The sequence below is a fragment of the Lygodium microphyllum genome, chromosome 10 (assembly GCF_053477565.2).
Source record: "Lygodium microphyllum isolate KBCC chromosome 10, Lygodium_microphyllum_v1.1.10, whole genome shotgun sequence".
In the NCBI taxonomy this organism is placed as follows: domain Eukaryota; kingdom Viridiplantae; phylum Streptophyta; class Polypodiopsida; order Schizaeales; family Lygodiaceae; genus Lygodium; species Lygodium microphyllum.
The window spans coordinates 112,507,633-112,530,273 of record NC_141144.1 but is presented as its reverse complement, the minus strand read 5'-3'; the positions used below and the strand labels follow the sequence as shown (position 1 = coordinate 112,530,273).

Sequence of the window (22,641 nt, the reverse complement as noted above, 5' to 3'; positions counted from 1 at the left end):
TATCTTCTGAGTTATTTCCAAAATCACAAACCACTTATCTACTTTTATTCTCATTACTCTAATGGCTCTTGTCAATGCCACTACCTCTTACAACTACCACATCAAGATCGACAAACTCAATGGCAATAACTATCAAGTTTGGAAGTTGAGGATGGAACTCTACATATCTCAAGCTAACCTCTGGAACCTCATCAATGGCAAAGAAGAATGCCCAAACAAGAAGGGCCAGACAAAGAAGATTGAATGCAAAGAGATGCAACTACAAGGATGGAGATTCTGATCCATTGTGGAGATCGACAAGTGCAACTAGTAAGAACAACACCCACAGCAAAAGGTATTTGGGATTTTTTTCAACAATACATACGAACACACAGATATTGTATATCAAATGACCATGTTCAAAAAGTTGGCCATTGTCACTATGCATGAAGATCGATGTGTCACTAAGTTCTTAGAGGAGTGGGAGTCCCTGTTGGATGAAACCATAATATCTAGTTTAGTCATTTCAAAAAACTACGAGGTATGTTTCTTCTCTTCTCCTTGCCTCTATCTCTTAGAGAGCTTTTATCACCACTCAAATATCCACTAATAAACTCAATCTTTAGCCTCTCATCAACAAATCAAGCAAGAACAAGTTATGAGGGATAATCTTTCCACTTCCTCTACTCAAGAGACCAAAGCTCTAGCTAGAATTGCCTATAATCCAAAACATCTTCCAAAGCTCTAGCTATGACTGCCTATAATCCAAAACATCTTCACAACAAATCTTACACCTTTCACACAAAGCCTAATATCTCTCCTTGGTCTAACTTCAAATGAATACTTGGCAATCCTCATCACAAACCCAATTTTCATTAATCATCTCAATCCTCATTCATTTCTAGAAATCATCACTACCATCTCATATGCAATGCTTGTAAAAGACAAGGTCGTATAGAAAAAGATTGTCAACAAAGAGACAAATTTAACAAAAATCACTTTGTTAGCATTAGAAACTATGACACAGAAGATCAATTATACACCATCATCAACCTAGCTACAAGTGTCTGAATACCTCATCAAGACTACAAAGAAGAATACACCTAGTTCTTAGACTCTAGAGCTACTCATCATATGACCTTCCGCAAAGAATGGTTGGTGAATTTCAAGGAGATGTCTTTTGCACTCATTGTAGCCATGGGGGACAAAAATATCTAGCAAGCTAAAGGCTATGGTACCATTCAAATGGAGCTTCCATCATCCAACCATATCATTAAGGTACACAAAGTTTATTATGTTCCAAATCTCTGGAAGAATCTTCTCAGTATCAATGAGCTCACTTCTCAAGCCTCTCTCACTGCTCATTTCTTTAAGACCCATTGTGTTCTCCAACTACTTTCACCTTCTCTCAAACTCACTTGCCCAAAACTAGGTAGGCTTTACACTCTTGGTTACTCAATTCTTAAACCTTGTGCTAATGCTTCTGCTAATTCCACCTCACTCTCAAGATCATCACAAGACTCTCTTCTATGGAACTTTTGACTTGGTCATGCCTCTCAATATGTCATCCAACAACTTGTCCATTGTCATGGGCATTCCATCATCTCTCTGTCAACGTCCCTTTTGTCAAGCTTATGCTCTAAGCAAAGCCACACACCTTTCTTACACTAAATCTCACTTGGTTACATCTCAACCCCTTCAACTAGTACATTCTAACATTTGTGGTCCTATCAATCCTACATCACTCACCAAAGAAAAATATTTCATGCTACTAATTAATGATTATTCTAGAGATACTATTGTATATTTTCTCACAAGGAAGTCACAAGTATTTTCAAAGTTTCAAGAGTACAAAGAAGTGATGGAGAATAAGCACGAGTTACGAATTAAGGCTATACAAAAGACGGATAATGGAGGAGAGTACACCTCCAATGAGTTTCAAGATTATTGCAAAGCCTTTGGAATTCATCAGTTATATCATCCACAACAAAATGGAGCTGTTGAACGAAAGAACTGCACTTTGTGAAATGCAGCAAGAGCTATGCTATTAGTGGCACATCTTCACAAAGAATATTGGGAAGAAGCAATTGCCATTGCAACTTACCTCCAAAATAGGTTGTATTATACTTCTCTTCACAATCACACTCCCTATGAATTATGGTTTGGCCACCCTCGTGATGTATCACATCTCAAGATATTTGTGAGCCTTATGGATTTGTCATCCAACTGACCACCACACTTCAAATATCGGGTCCCATGTATCCTCTTCTAATTTCAATATTCCATCATCTCTCAATACACTTATTGCATAAGACAAACCTCTTACACATGTCCAAGAAACCTTAATGCCTCCTCATAATACACCTCACGACCTACAAATTAGTGTGGCATGGCGGGTAGATCTCAACACCTTCTTCTCCTTTTCATTCTCCTAACAATCCTCCTCACCCTTCTTAGGCTGAAGTAAGCCATCATCATCATTATCCTAAGCTTGCACGGAGCTTAAACCATCCCCCAACCAAGCACCATTAATGGCACTAGGACAGCAACATGAATAGGCCATGTTTTTACTTCCCTCCATGGCTATTGCTCCTGTTCAATGTTCAACTCCTTCCCTACCTCAGTTTCACTCTCCTAAACACTATTATGGAAGCTCACAAGTTGAATAGTCATGCATCTTTCCATTCTAGCTCAACAATAACCCATAGAAGGCGTCTATATTAGTTGGCCAAACTGTTGAGAAGTAAGCATGGGAACTCTCCTTACACTGGAGAGGATAAGGGTAGCTAGGTGTAAATGGATTGGAGGACAAGGGAGCAAGGGGAAACCCTAACCTTAACTTCTCCAGAGGCTATATAAGTAACCTAAAGTACACACTCACACTTGAGGAGAGTGTACTAGTTGCACCTTGAACAACTAACTAAGCAAGATCTTATTCTTGTACTTGAGCTCTCTCTCTCCCTCTTGTGCACACTCTCTCATGCTTGCAACTCTGATTTGCAACATGGTATCAGAGCCAACTGTGATCCTTCAACCTCCTTCAGCTTCCCTACATCATTAAGTGCACATGAGCCTTCATTTTCTACCTCTTACCTCTTGACCACCATATCCACAGGCAGACCCACCTTTGATGGAGGACTTGGGAAGAATAAAGGAGGTTTGAGCTCATGGGTTCATCTAAGGAACTCTTCCCCAACTCAAGGCGCAGTAGCCCAATGCCACAAACCCCCACATTGGCCATGTAGGAGCACGACATTGCTGAAAACACAAAAATCGATGCAAATTTGCAGGCGGACTAACCATGACCAGTAGAGGGCATGATTGAGGCGGCCACCATAGGGCTTTCAAAGCCCCCCCAGTGGGCCATCTCCCTCTAAGAGGGTTTGGAGAAATTCCTCTTGTGTTGGTTGCTATGAGCTAAATCCTAACTGTGGGTTTCTGGCAGCCATAGCCAAGGAGCTTCAAGCTCACTCATTTTCATTTTTCTCAACCTTGGCATTATCAACAATGATTTTAATCACTGAAAAACACTTGTCAAGATTTGTTACTGACCTGTGGAGCTTAAATGCAGAGTGCTTCTTATTCCATGGGCAATATTAATCTTGTAAAGAACAACCTACATTATGAGTACTAGAATGGATGTTGGTAAGAGTGCTTCTTAGCACTATTAATGCATTCAACTGATGCTCCTTACTGTTTGCTAGTGGTAAATCAGATAAATGAGTGTTATTGTACTCTCATTTGATTCATCCCATAGCATAGAGCTGATTGATAAGCCGTGCTCCACCAAGAACTCCTCTAATAGGCCACATTATCAAGAGGAGCCTGAAGTCCAATCAAAGCTCACCTCATTGAAACCTAGGAAAATAGTAAAACTTAAATCAAGGGTTGTTCAAAGAACACGACCTCCAAAATCCTATCTTGAGATATTACATATGTATGATTTCCAAACTTTTTCATCTCTACATCTCTAAAGTTGGTTATCATTTGTAGGGCTATCAGTTCTGCTATTTGGTTTGTACTTGGAAACCTGTAAAGGACTAGACACTATCATTGCTTAAGGAAATAGGTAAGACCTTCCTATAATGGCCATGGCCTATGTAGATGTTAAGGCCTCAAATTCGCAAGTTCAATGGAAAAGATTTACATCCCTAGCAAGTCATGGTAAAATATAAAATGATGGAACAAGGCTACTGGCCCTTCATAAAAGGGACCAAAGTTATTGCAATACCCATCCAATCCCCTTGATGTATTAGATCTTGAAAGAGCTCAGGCCATCATCATGCTTCATTTAGATGAATCTTTAATTCATCATATTGACCAACTCTCCACTGCCAAGGAAAAGTGGGATGAACTTGAAAGGCTCTACGGCACTACAGGGAAGAAATCCAAGATCTTTCTAAAGATTGAGTTTTTTAGCTTGGAGTATAAACAGGGAGAAGATCTAAGCAAGTTTATTTCACATATAAAGGGGCTTATGGCACAGTTGGCCTACGTTCAAGCACCAATTCATGATGAAGATGCCATTGCCATCCTTCTAAAGTTTGTGAAGAAGGTTTTTCCAACCCTTATGACTACCCTAACTAATATCCTGAACCCAACCTTGGCAAGTACCATCCAGTCATGCCTGGATGAAGAGAAGAGAAACCATACTGAAGGGACTTTGGCATTTACTTCTCGTGAGCAAGTGTTAGTCCTTCCATACAGCTTCTACTAGCATGGGAACTCTCCTTATACCAGAAAGGATAAGTGTAGCTAGGTGTAAATGGACTGGAGGACAGGGGAGCGAGGGGAAACCCTAGCCCTAACTTCTCCAGAGGCTATATAAACAGCCTAAAGTACACACTCACAATTGAGGAGAGTGTATTAGTTGTACCTTGAACAACTGACTAAGCAATATCTTATTCTTGTACTTGAGATCTCTCTCTCCCTCTTGTGCACACTCTCTCATGCTTCCAACTTTGATTTGCAACACAAACATGACATGATACACCCAGAACTTCCTCTGGTGATCCATCTTTACTATGTCCACCTCCAAAGAGGTTATCTTCATTGCCTTCAGCTCCTAGGAACCCCCATTTATCAACTTCATCTCGTGATTTACTCATTTCAGGACCAGCAAGTAATCTAGGAAGCAAAGAGACTTTCTACTTTACAAGAAATCTTCAAGGATCGTCATGCCTTGCTACAATGTCTTCCACAAATAGCATCACGCCCCGTGATGCCCTCATTATGACCGAGCATCCATCCTCCTTCACTCATTTCCTCTTCCAAACCCATTACTATTTTCAATTCATCTAACTCCAATGAAGATGAAGTGCTGTCACTACCCACTCCATGTTTCAAGAGCTTAGATGATCTTTCATTCCAAGCTAATATTACAATTAGCCAAGCAAGAGATCCACCCCATGATAGCATTCCTAAGCAACTAATATGTCATTCCGTCATTCAAGCACTTCGAAGTAATGAAGCTCATTTTATTAGCAAGCTACCATGTGACTAAAGAATACAAGGCTCTCCTCCAAAATCACACTTGGACAATGCTCCATCTTCCTCTTGGACAGTCAACAATCAATTGCAAATGGATTCTTTACAAGAAGCTTAAACCAGATGGTACAATTGACAAGCACAAAGCTTGTCTGGTAGCTCAAGGTTTTGAAGAGGTAGAAGGCATGTATTATGGAAGTACCTTCTCTCCAATGTTATCCATGACATCTCTATGAGTACTACTTTCCATGGCTGCTCAATTTCAATTGCTTTTGCATCATGTAGATGTTAAGACTACATCTCTCCATGGTCATTTAAAAGAAAAAATTTACATGTCCTAATCTTCTCACTTTGTAGATCTGAAATATACTAACCATGTTTGTCTTCTCTCAATAAAGCTCTATATGGTTTAAAACCAACACCCAAGCAATGATATACTCAAATTCATTCTCATTTAGTACATCATGGTTTTTTAAGGCTAAACACAAATCATAACATTTATGTCCTTATGCAACATAACACCATCATTATCCTAGGGCTTTATGTTGATTATATTCCTATCCTAGCTAACTCATCTAATGCAATGTTAAAAGCTAAAACCAATTATGGTCCTATGCAATACTATCTTGGCATTGAAATAGATCAATCGCATACATCCACTAAAATGCATCAACATATATATATCTAGAATATTCTATCCTGCTACTCCATGAATAGTTGTAATTCAATGGTAACCCCTCTTGCTCAAAATATCCAACTCAATACCTCTACATCTCATTCTCTCTCCACTGGAGCAAGCTAAAGAAATGTAGGCTATACCCTATATGGAAGCACTTGAACATTAAAGGTATTTAATCACTTGTACACAACCATATTTGTGTTATACAAGACATATTCTTTCAAAGGATATACATCAACCCACTTATGAGCGTTGGAAGCAACTCAAAAGAGTCTTGAGATATCTCAAGGCCACATCTCATGTGGGACTATGCTTTACCAAACCACACAATGAGTTTATCTTAAAGGCTTATTTGGAAACAGATTGGATGGAGACCTTGATACTAGGTCTCTTATAGGATTTATTCTCACTCTAGCACATGGGTCCATCTCTTGGAATACCAAGCAACAACAAGCAATAGCTCTTTCTACAAATATTGAAGCAGAATATGTGGCATGCAATATGGCAACACGAGGTAATCTACATCAAGAAACTCCTAGAAGACATCAATTTTGGGTACCACCCTTAGCCAATTTTCATCTTCACCGATAACAAAGTATGCATTTTTGTGGTTCAAGGACCAAAATTAAGCCTTAAGCTCCATCATATTGACATGAGATATCATTTTCTATGAGAGTTAGTGGAAAACTCTCATATTACACTTGATTATGTTCCCTCTTGTGACAATACTGCTAACTTCTTTACCAAATCAGTTCCTCACCTAAAGCATAAAATTGCAATGCAAATCCTTTACATACTCTGGGAAGGGGAACATGATATGGATTTGTGGATGGATGCAAAATCAAATCATCATTAGTGTTCTTTTTTTTCCTTTAGTTCCGTTATTTTTCATTTTTTTCATGGAATCCATTTGAGGGGGATGTTAGGATAAAGTATGGTAGGATAAGTTATTTGTTGTAAAGAGATAAGGATATGTAACATGTGGACAAAAGGATCCCATAATGATCCTCATTGTGAATATCTCAAATATTTAAAATGCGAGCTCATCTACCTCATTTAATGTACCATGTACATATATAGCTACAAGCAATGAAATCAACAACTGTAGTTCCTTCTACTTTTCATACTCTATCTCTCTTTCCATACATTGTGCACAATGTCATCTTATTCTCTTACCCTCTAGTCTACAATTTTCAGTACATGTGGAACTAGAATTACCTTCGATTGTCCCACAAGAGTAGCTCCTGAAACCTTGCCAAACTGGAAAATAATTTTTTACCCTCCCCAAGTAACAAAGAAATTATTGTAATTTGAATCTTTAGCATGACCAACACCTACCTTTTTTAAATACATATTAGCTTCATACACATAAAGGCAACCAAAGTCCACTACACTTTTCAACATGCAATCCACCCTAAACACCACTCAACTTCAAACAACTTGATGTACATTGCTAAGCCTTGTCTTGCTCTCAATCCTTGGCACCTTCTTTTGAGCTTACAAAATGGTGTGGTCATTGGAAAACAAACTCCATTGCAATTTCCAACTACAATTTGAACTTTCTCTTTATTTTCATACTTTCACTTGGACTAGCATTTGACGATTCTCTTGCATTTAGCTAAATATGTGAAGCTCACATTGCATAGACCAAAACTTTTCTAATAAAGATAATCTTGGAACATATTCAAATGAAGATTGCAGACATTGTCTCACACTTGTTCTTACTTCTTAACTTTTGTAAACCAACTATATCCCTAGATTTGCAATACTCTAGCTATTGTGGGTCACATTTGCTTTTATCAAAGTCTAGCCTTAATCATCATTTCTTTGTAGAGGATTTTTTGGCAACATTAAGTAATGAGTTGTTCCTATTTTTTAGGGGCATCAAGATTCCATAAACTAAATTAGTACTTTTACAAGGGGCTTACAAGTTGCGTAATGATACTTTGTCACCTTTCTCTTTCATATCCCATACCTTATTAATAATAATGAAAACATGTTTCTCATCTTCCTTATCACACACACACACACCCCACCTTAATGGTACCCTACAAGGTACTTTAGCACATCCTATGAATGTAATTTTCTAAGAAATGAGAAATTGTCCAAACGTATGCCTTACACATCTTGGAAACTATCTTCACAAGAGTTGAAACTCTAAGGTTCTTTGTCAATAACCTCAACTCATGTATCTTGACATGTGTGGTCTAACCCTACATGAGATTATGAGAGAAATTTTATACTTTTCAATTGTACACACTGCACATTTCTAAGATGTGATCAAATTTTATTTTTTGATGTTGATCTTCATAAAATTGTTTAAAGAATAAAAGTTGTAATCAAAATGAAGGTGTTGATAGAAAATTCTTAGGCTAAAGACCTAACTGGAAAGCCAACTAGCTTGTCCCTCAAATTATAGCACCTTTCCCTCTTCTGCATGGTAGAATAAGAAGGGGTTTGTGTGTGGGAATTAGCAAATAGGTAAAGATAGAAATAGCTTGCTCCATCTATCCCTAACCTATTGCTCTATTCTCTAATTCTACTTTTGAGGAGATGCAATCTATATCTCTATATGAATGTGATGCCATCATCTTCCACTTTGTGGTACAACTCACATAAAAGTGTTTTCTTCTAACCCATTGCATTTACTGTCCCTCTACATAAGGTCCTCAAAGTCCCTAGAATCCATAAAACTTCAACAATTCACCATATTCTTACAGCAAACTTGTATTCCACATGCATGATCATATGAAAGTGCGACTTTCTTTTCTCCACGAAACTTCTGCCAAACCAAGCGATTGGTTTTTCATACAAACTTACCATTATTATGTTTTTTATAACCTTATCGTATATTGGGGCACAACCATAAGATTTCTATTCATGTTACTCTTTGAGATAGAGTTCTTTGCACCATCCATCATCCTCCCCTAAACTTTCTAGAACACTTTTGCAAATGCGCTCAAGGGATTTTTCTAGCTACAATGTCCTTGTAACATGTGAATGAGTGCATTAATCATGAGTACATCTAATTTTGTTGACCTCTTTAATGACACTGACAATTACTCTAATCCTACATTGAAGTGTACAATGCATTGGTAAGAAGGTTCTCACCTTGTGCCCTCGTATGAATGCATGTGAAGAAGGCAATTGGATCAAGAACTTGAAACCTAATTGTTCTAAGGGCAAATTTTAACCAATTATTTTTCCACCAAGCAAAAATATGAAGTGCCTTCAAGAATAGAACCTTTTCTTGTATATTAAAAGTATAGCTCATTATAATAAAATCCATGTATTTAGATATACAACATAGCACTTTCAATGCCTAGGAACTAATTTGCCCTTCTATTTTAGATTTGTAGTCTCTTTGAATTACAAGTATAGGCAAATCCAAACCCTTTAAAATCCCCCAAATTTGTTGCCATACTAATGTTTGAGCTTAGCCCCTTGCAAATAGGGGACATTCTAACATGCTACATGGGAACTCCAATTTCCTAGAGCTCGTGGGCTACAAGAGATTTGCTAGAAATTATAAACATCAACATTCCCCTATGTTTGAGAGCTGGAGAAGGGTGGCACTCCATTAAATAAAGAGAAAATAGAAGAATCTTGGTACAATTCATCTACATCAAGTATGCACCTTCTTATGTAATTTACAAAATCTCACTTGGCGATAAAATCAATTGTACTAATACAATCATTTATGCTAGCTACCATAAGAAGTGATCTATCATTCACTAGACCACATGCATAAGAAACAAGTGCAAACTTGGAGAAAATTGAAACATGCATAAGAACCAAATTTGCCAAGCCAATACCAACACAATCAACCCATTACATAGTATTGTTTAAACATTTTTAATACATGGTGTTGGTTCTGGTGCTCTACCATTTGTAGCTGTATCCTCAGACATTGAATTCCCTGTTGTAGACTTCTTCAACCCAAAGATTAAGTTTAAACATGAATCACCATAATTGAACCTAGATGAGTTCATATATGCAAGTGCATGCAAGCCCAAAAAGAAAACCAAAATGCTTCAGCTCATGAATGTGAAAGTATGCAATTCAAGAGAATTCAACTGCAGCACGTAAGCCTATGAGAACAGGGAGAGATTGTTGGGACACCAATCTGCACATGTAATCTAAGCATAAAGCTGTGCAAGCATTTATTGGGACTAACAAAGATATTGTAGTTGAAAGGACACTGAATCCTACCATCACAATGCAGTCAAATCAGATCTCCACGAACCTTCCAATAAATGCCAGGCAGTACTACTTAGAAAACAGTTGTTCAACACAATAAAGATAAAGTTGAGCACAAGTACTTCCCAAGTCCTTAGTTGCCAGGGGTGTCTAGATTGGGAGGTATAAAATGGGTTTCACAGGTTTCATACGAGCTACATATTTTTCATGGTAGGGCTATTTTGAAAGTTTAAAATAGGTGGTTCATATGTTTATGAAATGCTGGAGTATGAAATGACTTTCTAGCCTTATGAAACCAGTTTCCTGGCAACTACGCCCAAGCCCACATCAATACAGAATTTTTTCAAGCAGGTTAAAATTGTGCAGACCCACTGATGCCATTTACTAGGAAGAGCATATAGGGCCTTGCATGCAAAATACCACTAAAAAGTATACAGCATCTCAATTCAATATGACATAAACAACAAAAACCGAAACTCCCAAAGTGTTTCTTGCTGCAAGGCAAAGAGAATTGAGTATGAGTAGAGCAGCCTTTCCAGCAAAACCAGTATGATTAAGGTCCTAGGTCCTAGCTTTTTCTCATTGCATGCAAAATACCACTAAAAAGTATACAGCATCTCAATTCAATATGACATAAACAACAAAAACCGAAACTCCCAAAGTGTTTCTTGCTGCAAGGCAAAGAGAATTGAGTATGAGTAGAGCAGCCTTTCCAGCAAAACCAGTATGATTAAGGTCCTAGGTCCTAGCTTTTTCTCAAGCTGTGTTCACAAGTTCCAATGACAATCTGCCCAATGCTTCTAGGGATCAGTCCACAAATGAATGTTTCAATGTGTAGAGATTACAAATACGAGGACACTCTGCAAGACTAGCTAGCCACACTTGAAGATCTCAACACTTCAGAAGGCCCATCTTAGTAGCAAAATGTCATCTTAGTAGCAACTGCCAGATTCATGTAATGGAAGCATCACAAAAAATCAAAGACAGAAGTTAGTTACGATCCCTATCAAAATTTACAAAGCTGTGCACCTACAAATGCCAAGAATTCGATGGTACTGATAGATTGTCCTCCAAATATCACATAGTATATCTCCAGGCTTTACATTAATGGATTACCCTTTTGAGGCCTTCGTTTTACCTTGATCTGCACCCATACAAAGGATTCAGGAAATCATAACCAAACAGAAGCTATACATGAACGAAGAGAAAATGGTGGGGAAAACAGATGCACAAAAGCAATAAGCTTGTAACTTCTCACAGTGCCCTTCTTTTTTTTCTTTTTTTGCATTAGCTTTTTGGAATTGAACATGCATACCTTGCCACCATTTGTTCCATCTCCTACAGTAGCTTGACAAGCAAGCCTCCAGCTATCAGGTCTCTGAATCAGACAATTTACACAAACCTTTGTCAAGACTAAGATCTAAGCTCAAATATTCTACTACATCCTTTTTAAAAAATTTTAGATTAGTGAAAATATACGTACATCTACAAACAAGGACTAAAGAAGAATAGGTATGCAGCTTACATCTCCTATACTAGGAAGAAGCACAAAATGGAAAGGATAGTACATTACAAGCCTGTCATAGATAAATATTCACCTTCAACTCATTTGAATGCAATAGCTAAGTATGACATTTTGCAAAGAATAAAGTCATATCTAATCTATATCCCTTGCTAGTTATCATGCCACCATCTTCACGACTGTCTACAATTACTTATCTAGCACTTGTGTCATCACTTTTATCTCCTTTTATGTATTAACTTCAAGTCGATCTTCTGCTTTCACCCTTCCAAGTGAGTCGTATTTAATATCACAATGAGTGGTGAACTAGAGCCATGAATTTACCTGCATCATCCTTGTGTATCAGCAAAAAAATGAGTTTCTATTCCCAATAGAGGCACACTACGCCAGACAGGACTGCTAAGTGACCTAGATGAGTTTCTGGAACTTGGGTGACAACTAGCTCAAGAGACTCCAAAAGGGAATCACACTCATTGCCACTTTCATTCCTATATCCCCACATCAGTGCCCACTCGCCTAACAGAGCCTGCTGGCAGCTGCCATTCTCATGGTGGCCATCATCAGCTCTCTCCAATCATCATCCCCATCATCTTCTGGCCGCTGCCCTACTGCTGCTCCGCCTCCAGCTGTTGCCATCATGCAGGACTCTGCTTTCATATCAGCCTGCTGCCGGCCATCTCTGACACCATCCAGCTGCTGCGTTTTTGTTTCTTCTGCCTGTTCCTCTGCTGGTCATTGCCACTTTCATTCCTATATCCCCACATCAGTGCCCACTCGCCTAACAGAGCCTGCTGGCAGCTGCCATTCTCATGGTGGCCATCATCAGCTCTCTCCAATCATCATCCCCATCATCTTCTGGCCACTGCCCTACTGCTGCTCCACCTCCAGCTGTTGCCATCATGCAGGAGTCTGCTTTCATATCAGCCTGCTGCCGGTCATCTCTGACGCCATCCAGCTGCTGCGTTTTTGTTTCTTCTGCCTGTTCCTCTGCTGGTCATCATATTTGGTGGTGGCACTGCTGTTCTAGACTGCTCATCTTCAAGGATCTGCTGCATTTGCTGCTGTCCAGCATCTCCTAAATCCTGGCATCCCTGAGCCCTCTCCACGTCAGAAACTGTTGCATGTTGGGTCTGTTACTGCCCAGAATGCTACCTAACAGTTTCTCCTCCTCATCCCACATTGAGCATTGCTGGTTTGCTGCACTTGAAATACATTCCCAAGGATGACACTCTAACTCATCCCCCACTCCCAAAAGAAACAATGGCTATTGGACAGCCCTTTTCTCCTTGACCATCCATTGTATCACACCTCGCATTCTTGTTTTGTTCGTTGATTTTTCATTCAGCAAACATTCATTCCATTTTGTAATGTTTTTACACACCGTATTTTCTCTGCAAAACCTAGTGTTTCCTCACATGGTATCAGAGAAAAAATAACTTGAGCTATTGTGAGAGCTAACCTATAATGTCTCAGCAACCTTCATCCTGGGAGCTTCCCACCCAGATTACTTCTCTAGAAAGAACTCAGAAGACTGGAAGTCAAGTCTTGAAAAAGGCAACTCCCCTTACTGAAATGGAAACTATCTTCTAAACCATCTTGGCAAAATGTTCCCAAAAGGAATAGATATCGCACTCAACACCAATGTCTGAATCATGTGGACAAGGAGTGTCATTCCAAGGCCCAAAATCCCCTTAGAGCTCCCACCAATTCCATTCAAACCTCAAGCACACCCATGGGTGGACAAGCTAGTATCCCTAAGCAATCGAGAGGTGGTCTTTCTCCAACATCTTCTCCCATCCTAGCTACTCCTCTTGGTGCCCATGGAGACCCCCTAGTATTACAGCCTATGAACAACCCACCCCCCCCCCCCCCGGGGCCCCCCACCGCTGAAAAAAAAAATTCAAGCACCTTAACACTTGAAGGCATGCCTGACTAGTCTATCTGACCTTGTATGGCCTTAGGATCCCAAGGCCATTTGGTCACCCTTACAGGGACTCATGATGTGTGCACAATCCATATTGCATCACCCACTCAACACAACTTTCTTTGGTAGAGACCTACCAAAGGATGTGGAAAGGTCCTCTAGGGCAAATTAGGATAGTACGTACCTATTACTTTGACCAGACTAGCCTAGTCTTCTCTTAGCTCCTTAGGCTAATCAAGTCAAACCCATAGGATAATTGTTCATATGCTACACAACTTCTTAAGACTCTCCTCTTTTCTCTTCTCTTGCACAACTCTTTAGAAGATCTCTCCTTCAACTGTACCTTTAGCTTAACACCAAAGCATCTCAACGTAAAGCACTTTTCTGCACCTTCTAGTCCTGTATTGGCACTTTCATGTTGGGCTTATGAAGCACAAATCCATTGATCCTAAATGGGTTGGATGCACTCTTTTCTCACCTTCATATTTAAACTGTCACGAGTTACACGGTATTTCTGACTCACTTAACATGTGGATTGATTTTTAGTCGCATAGTTAAGTAAATGTTGCACATGTGAGGTGTAACTGGAATTAGAGTAAATGTACGACCCCGGGACCTGAGGAAATCACGGAATATCAAAGGTAAAAGTTGCTATAAGTTATGCACACAAGTAGTTGGTGGTATCTAGTGCCAATTGTTGGCCTAGGTCATTCATTTGGCCAAAGTGTCAATTGGTGACACTAGAGAAGTGGCGTTTAATGGTACCTAATGCCAATCTGATAGTCAAAGATGGCGCAAAGACACTCGGGAATGGAACTTGAATAGCCAATTTAATTATTGGCTAGTCAAATTATTCTTCAAAGCATCGAAATAATTATTAGATTAATTTTTAATATTTAAAGACTAAAAATAATATTTAATTATGTAGAATACTGGAAAAACCATTTGGAAAGGCTACCACTTGTCAAAAATGCCCATGCAAGACTGAAAAACGTCTTTAAAGACTAGAGAGAGGCATTTTAGTGTATTCAACATGCAAGAGGAAGGGAGGAGATGCTATTGGTCTTATTTACAGCCATTGAAGGACCTCTTGAGGCAGACAAGGGCAAGAGAAGACCAATCAACAACAACTGACAGCATCTACAGGCTATTGAGACAACAGCAGTAAATGACTGATTTTCTTCAATTATTTGCATCTACAAGCTCTTGAGACAGGGCAGCAGTAATAAATGACAGATTTTCTGTAGAGGTGAAGCGGAATCAGATAGAGAAAGATAGCTAAGAACAGACACAGTAATTGAGGAGTTTGATAACTCAGAGCTGAAGAGTGTTTGACAGTGATCGTGTGAGAGTGAGTCATCGAATGGGTGTGTACCAATGTGGTACACACAAAGAATGAAAGAATGTATTTATACTTAGGGCACGGTATACTTACACCTGTTAGGGTAGATTCACATGTGTGAAGTAATATAAACATGAGAGAGTGCGTAGATGTAAAGGGCCTTTACATCCACCAACCTCCCACTTAAAGGTCCTAAGTGAACCTTTAACCAACTCCCACAAGTCTAATGCAATGCTCATGTGGAGCCTTTCCACTTGTGATTTGATCTTAGTCAAGGTGACTAGACCATCATTCAGAACCTGTCTGATAAAATGATATTGAACATCAATATGTTTGGTATATGCATGAAACATTTGGTATGTGCATGAAACATGAGAGAGTGCGTAGATGTAAAGGGCCTTTACATCCACCAACCTCCCACTTAAAGGTCCTAAGTGAACCTTTAACCAACTCCCACAAGTCTAATGCAATGCTCATGTGGAGCCTTTCCACTTGTGATTTGATCTTAGTCAAGGTGACTAGACCATCATTTAGAACCTGTCTGATAAAATGATATTGAACATTAATATGTTTGGTATGTGCATGAAACATGGCATTCTTATCCAGGTATACAACGCTCTGGCTATCACATCTAAGTACAAGTGTTTTGGTTGGCAACCCAAAATCCTTGACCAAATGACCAAGCCAAGCTACTTCTTTTGAAGCCTTAGTGACTGAAATATATTCAGCTTCAGTAGTAGAGAGTGCTACTATTTTTTGCAATCTAGAGCACCAAGAAACCGCCCCACCCATCAAGGTAAAGATATACCCGTTAGTAGATTTGCAAGTATCCAAGTCACCTGCTATGTCTGCATCACAATACCTTTATAGATCCAACGTACCCTCGCCATAGCAAATACATTTTCTTTGTGTGCCCTTAAGATACCGTAAGATACATTTCATTGCTTCCCAATGTGCTTTGCCAAGATTTGACATGAACCTGCTTACAACTCCTAGTGCATAAGCAGTGTCAGGTCTAGTAGCAACCATAGCATACATGAGTGAACCACAAGCTGAAGCATACGCAATACCCTTCATGGTATTGGTTGCCTTGTCAGCTTTTGGGCAATCTGCTTTGCTAAGCTTAAGATAGGGTGGAAAAGGTACACCAAGAGGCTTAGCATCAAACATAGAAAAACGATCAAGTACTTTGCTAATGTACTTTTCTTGTGAGAAAAATAAGAGTTGTTGCTCTCTATCTCGTGTGACACGCATGCCCAAAATATGATCAACTACACCCAAATCCTTTATAGAAAAGGCTGAATTCAGCTGCCTTTTCAATGCATTAATCTGGCTTTTATGCTTACCAACAATAAGCATATCATCCACATAAAGCACAAGTATAATAAGGCTTCCATCATCAACCTTCTTGATATATAAGCAAGGATCTGCACTACTTTTAAAACCATGTGTGGGTATGAAGGCATCAAACTTTTTATACCATTGTCTAGGAGCCTGTTTCAAACCATACAAGCTTTTCTTAAGCTTGTATACCAAATGCTCCTTTCCATGTATAACAAAGCCTTCGGGCTGTTTCATGTACAACTCTTCTTTCAGATCACCATGCAGAAATGCAGTTTTAACATTCATCCGATCAAGTTCAAGATCCATAGATGCTACAATGGCAAATAACACTCGAAGAGTGGTCATTTTGACAACAAGAGAAAACACTTCCTAAAAATCAATGTCCTCCTTTTGTGTATAGCCCTTAGCCACAAGTCTAGCTTTGTATTCAGGTTTGCCATCCACACATTTGATTTTATAGAACCATTTGTTAGGAATGGCTTTTCTATCCTTGGGCTATGTAACCAAATCCTAAGTATCATTCTGATACAATAACTTCATTTCTTCCTGCATAGCTAGCTTCCACTTTTTCTTTAACTCACATGATAGGGCCTCTTTATACGTAAGAGGCTCACCTTCATCTGTGAGCAAAATGCAATCCAAAGAAGGGTCAAATCTTTCTAAAGGTCTTCTAACACGTGTAGACCTTCTTACCCAATGATCTGTGTTATCATATAGTGAATCCACATCCAAGGGAATGTCAATGACCTCATTGTTTGGCTGCTGAACTGCATGTTCAAGTTGCTGTAATACAATTTCAAGCTGTTGTAATTCATTTTCAGCATGCAGATTTTTGTGCTCAACAACCTCCCCTTGCTGCCCATTTTCATCTGGCTCAATGATGATATGCTGATTGTCATAATCAGCATCAAAAGGAGCTGAATTTTCAGTGTGCTGATGGCTACTCGAGTAACTAATCATACTGAAATTTAACTTTCTTTTTATGAGTCATTAGATGTGACATTTTTCAGCAGCTTTGACTCATTGAATATCACATCTGAGCTGCATAGCACCTTTTTTATGCTTGGAACCCAAACTCGATAGCACATTTCACCTTCATCTCCATAACCCATGAAGATGTCTCTATGAGATTTCATGTCAAGTTTGGTTCTGCTATCAACAGGTACATGTACATAGCATTCGCAGCCAAAGACTCTTAAGTGGTCATATGAAGCACGTTTGCCACACCAAACCTCTTCAAGAATGCCACTGTCAAGTGCACGATGTGGAGATCGGTTGCAAATATACACTGCAGTTTTAAGTGCCTCTCCCAAAACAATTGCGAGAGATTAGCTGTGGACACCATGCACCGAATCTTCTCACATAACATGCAATTCATTCGCTCAGCCACATCATTAGAAGATAGATTGTAAGGAGTTGTAAGCTCTCATTTAATCTCATTATCATCACAAAACTTATTGAATTCTTTAGATACATACTCTCCCCCATTATCTGTTCTTATGCATTTTAACTTTAGGCCTTTTTAAGTATTAACCAATGCATAAAACCTTTTCAAAGCATCCAATGCCTCACTCTTCTGCTTAAGCAAGTAGACCCATAGCTTCCTAGAGTGGTCATCAATAAAAGACACAAAATAACGAAAACCACTATGAGTTTTTATTGGCATGGTGCAAACATCAAAATGGACTAAATCCAAGATACATGTCTTCCTAAAGGCTCCATAAGAGTAGGGACTCTTTACATATTTACCAAAAATACAATCATCACAAAAGTCAAGTTTTGAGCTTTTCACATCAACTCTTCCAAGTGAAGAGAGTGCCTGCAAACCCTTTTGGCTCATATGTCCAAGATGCTTGTGCTATAACTCCATGTGTGACTGTACTTCAACAACTGCAACAAACTTTCCAGGAAGTGCCTTGCAGTAGAGATAATACATCGTCCCCTTTTTACCACCTCTAGTGACTAGCATAGATCCTTTCTGTATTTTCCACATACCACCACCAAAAGTAGTGAAATAGCCTTTGTTGTCTAGCTGCCCAACAGAAAGCAAGCTCTTCTTGATGCCAGGAACATACCTAGCATCATGAAGAATCAATTCCTGACCATTTTCTAGAGCCAGGTGTATGGTGCCCATTCCTTCAATATCACATGCATGATTGTTGCCAAGGTAAACTTTTCCAAGTTTACCTTCTGCATAAGTAGAAAAACACTCTAGAGATGGAGTTACATGAAAAGAAGCACCGTTGTCAACAATCCACGATTGTGACAAACCATCATGAGCTGACAACAAACCATCTATCACATCTATTTTAGTGATATACATGTCCTCCATTGTCATAGCAAGTGGATTTGAAAATGCAACTAGCAAATCAACATCTTTTATCTCCTCAATAACAACACTAGATACCACATTTGCTTTTTCTATCTCCTTAGGGGTAGAACTATCATCCTTGTCATTCTTTTTGTCTTTTGCACTGCTTCTTACGTTCTTATTCCTTTTTAAAGTACCTGCAATCAGGCTTTTTATGCCCTTTGCGACCACATTGATAGCAAGTTACATCTTGCTACTTTTGCTACGATTTTGTTTTTATTTGCAGTATTATACCTTTTTTCAAGTCTTCCCCTTACATTGTAGGCTGATCCACTGTTTTCCCCACTTGCCTTGCACCTAATCTCTTCATTCAAAATAGAACCACGCACACCATCAAATGTCATATTGGGGTTAATGCTCAATGACACAACCAATGCTTCCCATGAATCAGGCAAGGTCATGAGCAAGAAGATAGCCCTCAATTTAGGATCAAAAGCTGACAAACCTGCATCCTATAACTGACTCAAAATACCAATGAAAGCATTTAAATGCTCTGAGGTAGGTTTGGACTCATCAAGCTTCAAGTTGATCAACTTCCACATGAGATATACCTGATTGACAGGAGTTGTTTCTCATAAGTAGCCTTAAACTTTTCCCAAACTACATAGGCAATATCAAGGCCCTTTATATCAACCAAGATATCATCTGTGACAGCCATTTGAATGTAAGTAATGGCCTTTTTATTCATTTTAGCCCAATCCTCATCTGACAAAGCAACCAGCTTATGTTCTTCTAAAGCATCATCACAATCCTTTAGAAAGAGTATACCCTGCATACAATCTTTCCAAATATCAAAACCATTTCCGTCAAATTTACGAATCCCAAAGAGATTCTTTGTGTTAGATGTAGATGCACTGCCAGCCATCTTCAACAATACACAATTGCAATAAAGGGCAGAATACTTTTAGCCAATAGTAAGGTTTCTGAATTGTAACAGCAAGTACACACTTTTGTACTTTCAAAGTGTCCAAGAAGCAGATGTTTAGCTGCAAATTTCAGTCTCAAGTACTGATTACAGCATGTGCACTAATCAAATCTGATACATTTGCATTAAGGATAGCTCCCACTTCAGTAGTACATCACCAAAATTCCCAAATGCTGTATTTAACACTGTTTCACTGCATAATGAGTATTCAGCAATGCATGTACCAAGAGAAGCTGCCCTTTTCCAACATTTAAAGCATCCAAAACTCTGAAGACTCCCACTCAACAGTGAATCTGCTGCAAATTTCACTGTCCAATCTCAAAACTACTCAAAAATACATCAGCAATATGAAAAGCCCCAAAATTTCTGCAATGAATCTGCTCCAATTGCATAAATACATTATTCTGAGCATCAAGTGCGGGCTAATGTTGCAGAAATATCACGATTTCTGCAAAAGCCCCAAATTTTGGGGTCCAACAGTGCACAATTTCCAAGAAATTGGCTCATCCAAGCAAAAATTTCACTTGCATTTAAGAATCCCCAAAAAATTCTGAGGCATGTGCACTCAATGTCTGCAATTTATGGTCCAGAGATCACTGCAATATGTGTCAGGCACCAAATTTGGGAAAAGCCCCAAATTTTAAGACACAGATTTACACACTACTTGTATGTGTGAACACCCGATATAAAGGGGAAAATAAGATGAAGTAAATCAAAAAAATAGGCTGTTGACCTTCTGCCTTTGTCCATCACGTGGAAGCCTTCATGTCCCGTCCACAGAGATCATCATGCAGCCCCTATCAGTCGTCGTGCAGCCCGTCTGACATCGCATTCAAGTCGCCTCGTCACCTATCACACAGTCCATCTGACATATCGTCAATCTGCCATCAACTACACCTGACCAGCAGACGCCTGCCCGTCAGTCGTTCTTTGCATACCTCTACATCTACTCCCCACGTGTCACCTGCTCCTCAATAGTCCACGAGACTGTTACGCCTGTTGGTCTACCCCTCAACAGCTTGTGTGAGCCATTGGCTCTGATACCAGTTTGCAGAGGCGATGGGTAGGAGATTAAATGGATTGGTTAATACAATTGTTGAAAAATATTTTGGTTCCTTTTGTCCATAAAATGCGTTGAATAAAAATAAAGGTGGTTAGCCTACTTCATAATGACCTTGAGAAGGAAAAACTTAAGGAAAAGAAAGAAAGAGAACTTACAGTTGTTGAGTTAATCCTTTGTACTCATTACCTTTCTTTATGTTCCAAAACAAAAATCTATCTTTTTCAAGACTTATGAACCAACGACGTGTTTGCATAGTCCCTTCTTCATGAGAATTACCTACATCTTGCTGAAAAGAGAAAGTAAACTCAAAAGATGGAGAAGCTTAGTTTTATGTACATGATATAGGAGTGAATTAAGGTGGAGATGTAAATGGAATAGATAAAAGAGGTAGAGATGGAGATGAAAGTGGTAAAGAGATAAAGGATTTGTACTCCATGCCAATTTCCACGCCAAGATGGCTAGCGCTTTTTGAAGCTTCCATCCTTCCTACAAATCATTAGACTAATGCATTGAATCTAAAGGGTAAAACTCAAATTTACCTTCAGTCTGTTGTTGAGTCCAATACATTAGGATGAGGTCACATTTAACTCTTGACGTTTCGTGTGGTCATTGGACTCCATGGTAGTTTGATGTTTCTCCAACCATGTAAAAAGATGGCAAAACAAGTTGTATACCCCACTCATCCTTATTTCTCGATAGATTTGGCTCAGGAGAATGAAGCAGTGATGTTGTGTGCAAAGTCATCTTGCCCTCTTATTGTTCCAGCTTCTTGCAAAGGGCTTTTAGATTCAAAGGCCTAGGTTTCTTCAAAGAGATCCTAGTTCTAATACCATGTAAAGAAATACCCTAATGCAAAAACATAAATACAAGCATACAACAAAGCATAAACTGAACATAATACAATTAGGGTTAGAATAACACAATGAACATCATAAATGAATGAATCTATATAATACAATGCTCATGCAACAAACACACTATGCAATGAAGGAACATTATACCCTAAACACTCATGTCTTGAGGACTTTCTTAGGAATGTGTCATACTTCAACGAATCCCGAAATGCAGCAAGGCAGCCTCCAAAGTCATATGGCAGCAATCAACACAACAATGTGGATGTCGAAACAGTAACAAACAAGCAAAGGGGAGAGAAAACCTTCAACACAACACGTTGGTGATAACATGACAAGCTGATGGCAGGAAAGACGTAAATTTGATGACACAGCAGTCGATACAGCAGCAACAGATCAAAAACACAGCCCCAAAACTGGTCACCAGCTATAGACAATGCAGCGGATGCAACAGACACAACCCAAAACAAGCCGTGAGGCTGTAAACACAGCCTTCTAGAGGAGGTGACAGCTAGCACCAACAATGGAAGATGCAAAGTCCGAACAATGAGTGAAAGGTTGGAAACTGGCACCAAATGGATGTAGACAATGTTGGGTAGCTTCAACTAAGATGTCCTCTGCAAACAGGGTGTAGGTGGGCTAGAGTGCATGAAACCTGCAAAAAAAAGATTGGCTAAATGGAAGGGCAAGCTGTCTATTTATAGAAGTTTGGGGCTTCCCAAATTAGGGTTTACATGTGGGGCACTAAAACTCTCTCGATCGACTCCTAGATTTAAAAAATGGTTAAAGTTCATTAGTTAACTCGAGTTTTGGAACTCTTTAATTAAAGCTAATGGTAATTTAGCTCAACACTAACTATCTCAAAAAAAGTCGTATCATGAAAACATGGTTCGTGCAAAAGCGATTATGATATATGGTTTTAGGAGCTCTTGAGTGGCCCTTGTAAAGAAAAAT

The 22,641-nt window shown here is 39.1% G+C and overlaps 1 protein-coding gene across 1 annotated transcript in view; it reads right to left on the bottom strand.

Annotated features, from left to right (window-relative positions):
• Positions 1 to 10,999: 10,999 nt before the first annotated feature.
• LOC148030447 (photosynthetic NDH subunit of subcomplex B 3, chloroplastic-like) overlaps positions 11,000 to 22,641 on the bottom strand; it is a 35,529-nt gene continuing 23,887 nt past the window's right edge. Inside the window, exons 5-6 of the mRNA XM_087686758.1 lie at positions 11,661 to 11,723; positions 11,000 to 11,489 (exon numbers count right to left, since the gene is read on the bottom strand). Coding sequence (XP_087542884.1) covers positions 11,445 to 11,489; positions 11,661 to 11,723 — 108 coding nt within the window. The 3' untranslated portion in view covers positions 11,000 to 11,444. The remainder of the gene's footprint in view (positions 11,490 to 11,660; positions 11,724 to 22,641) is intronic.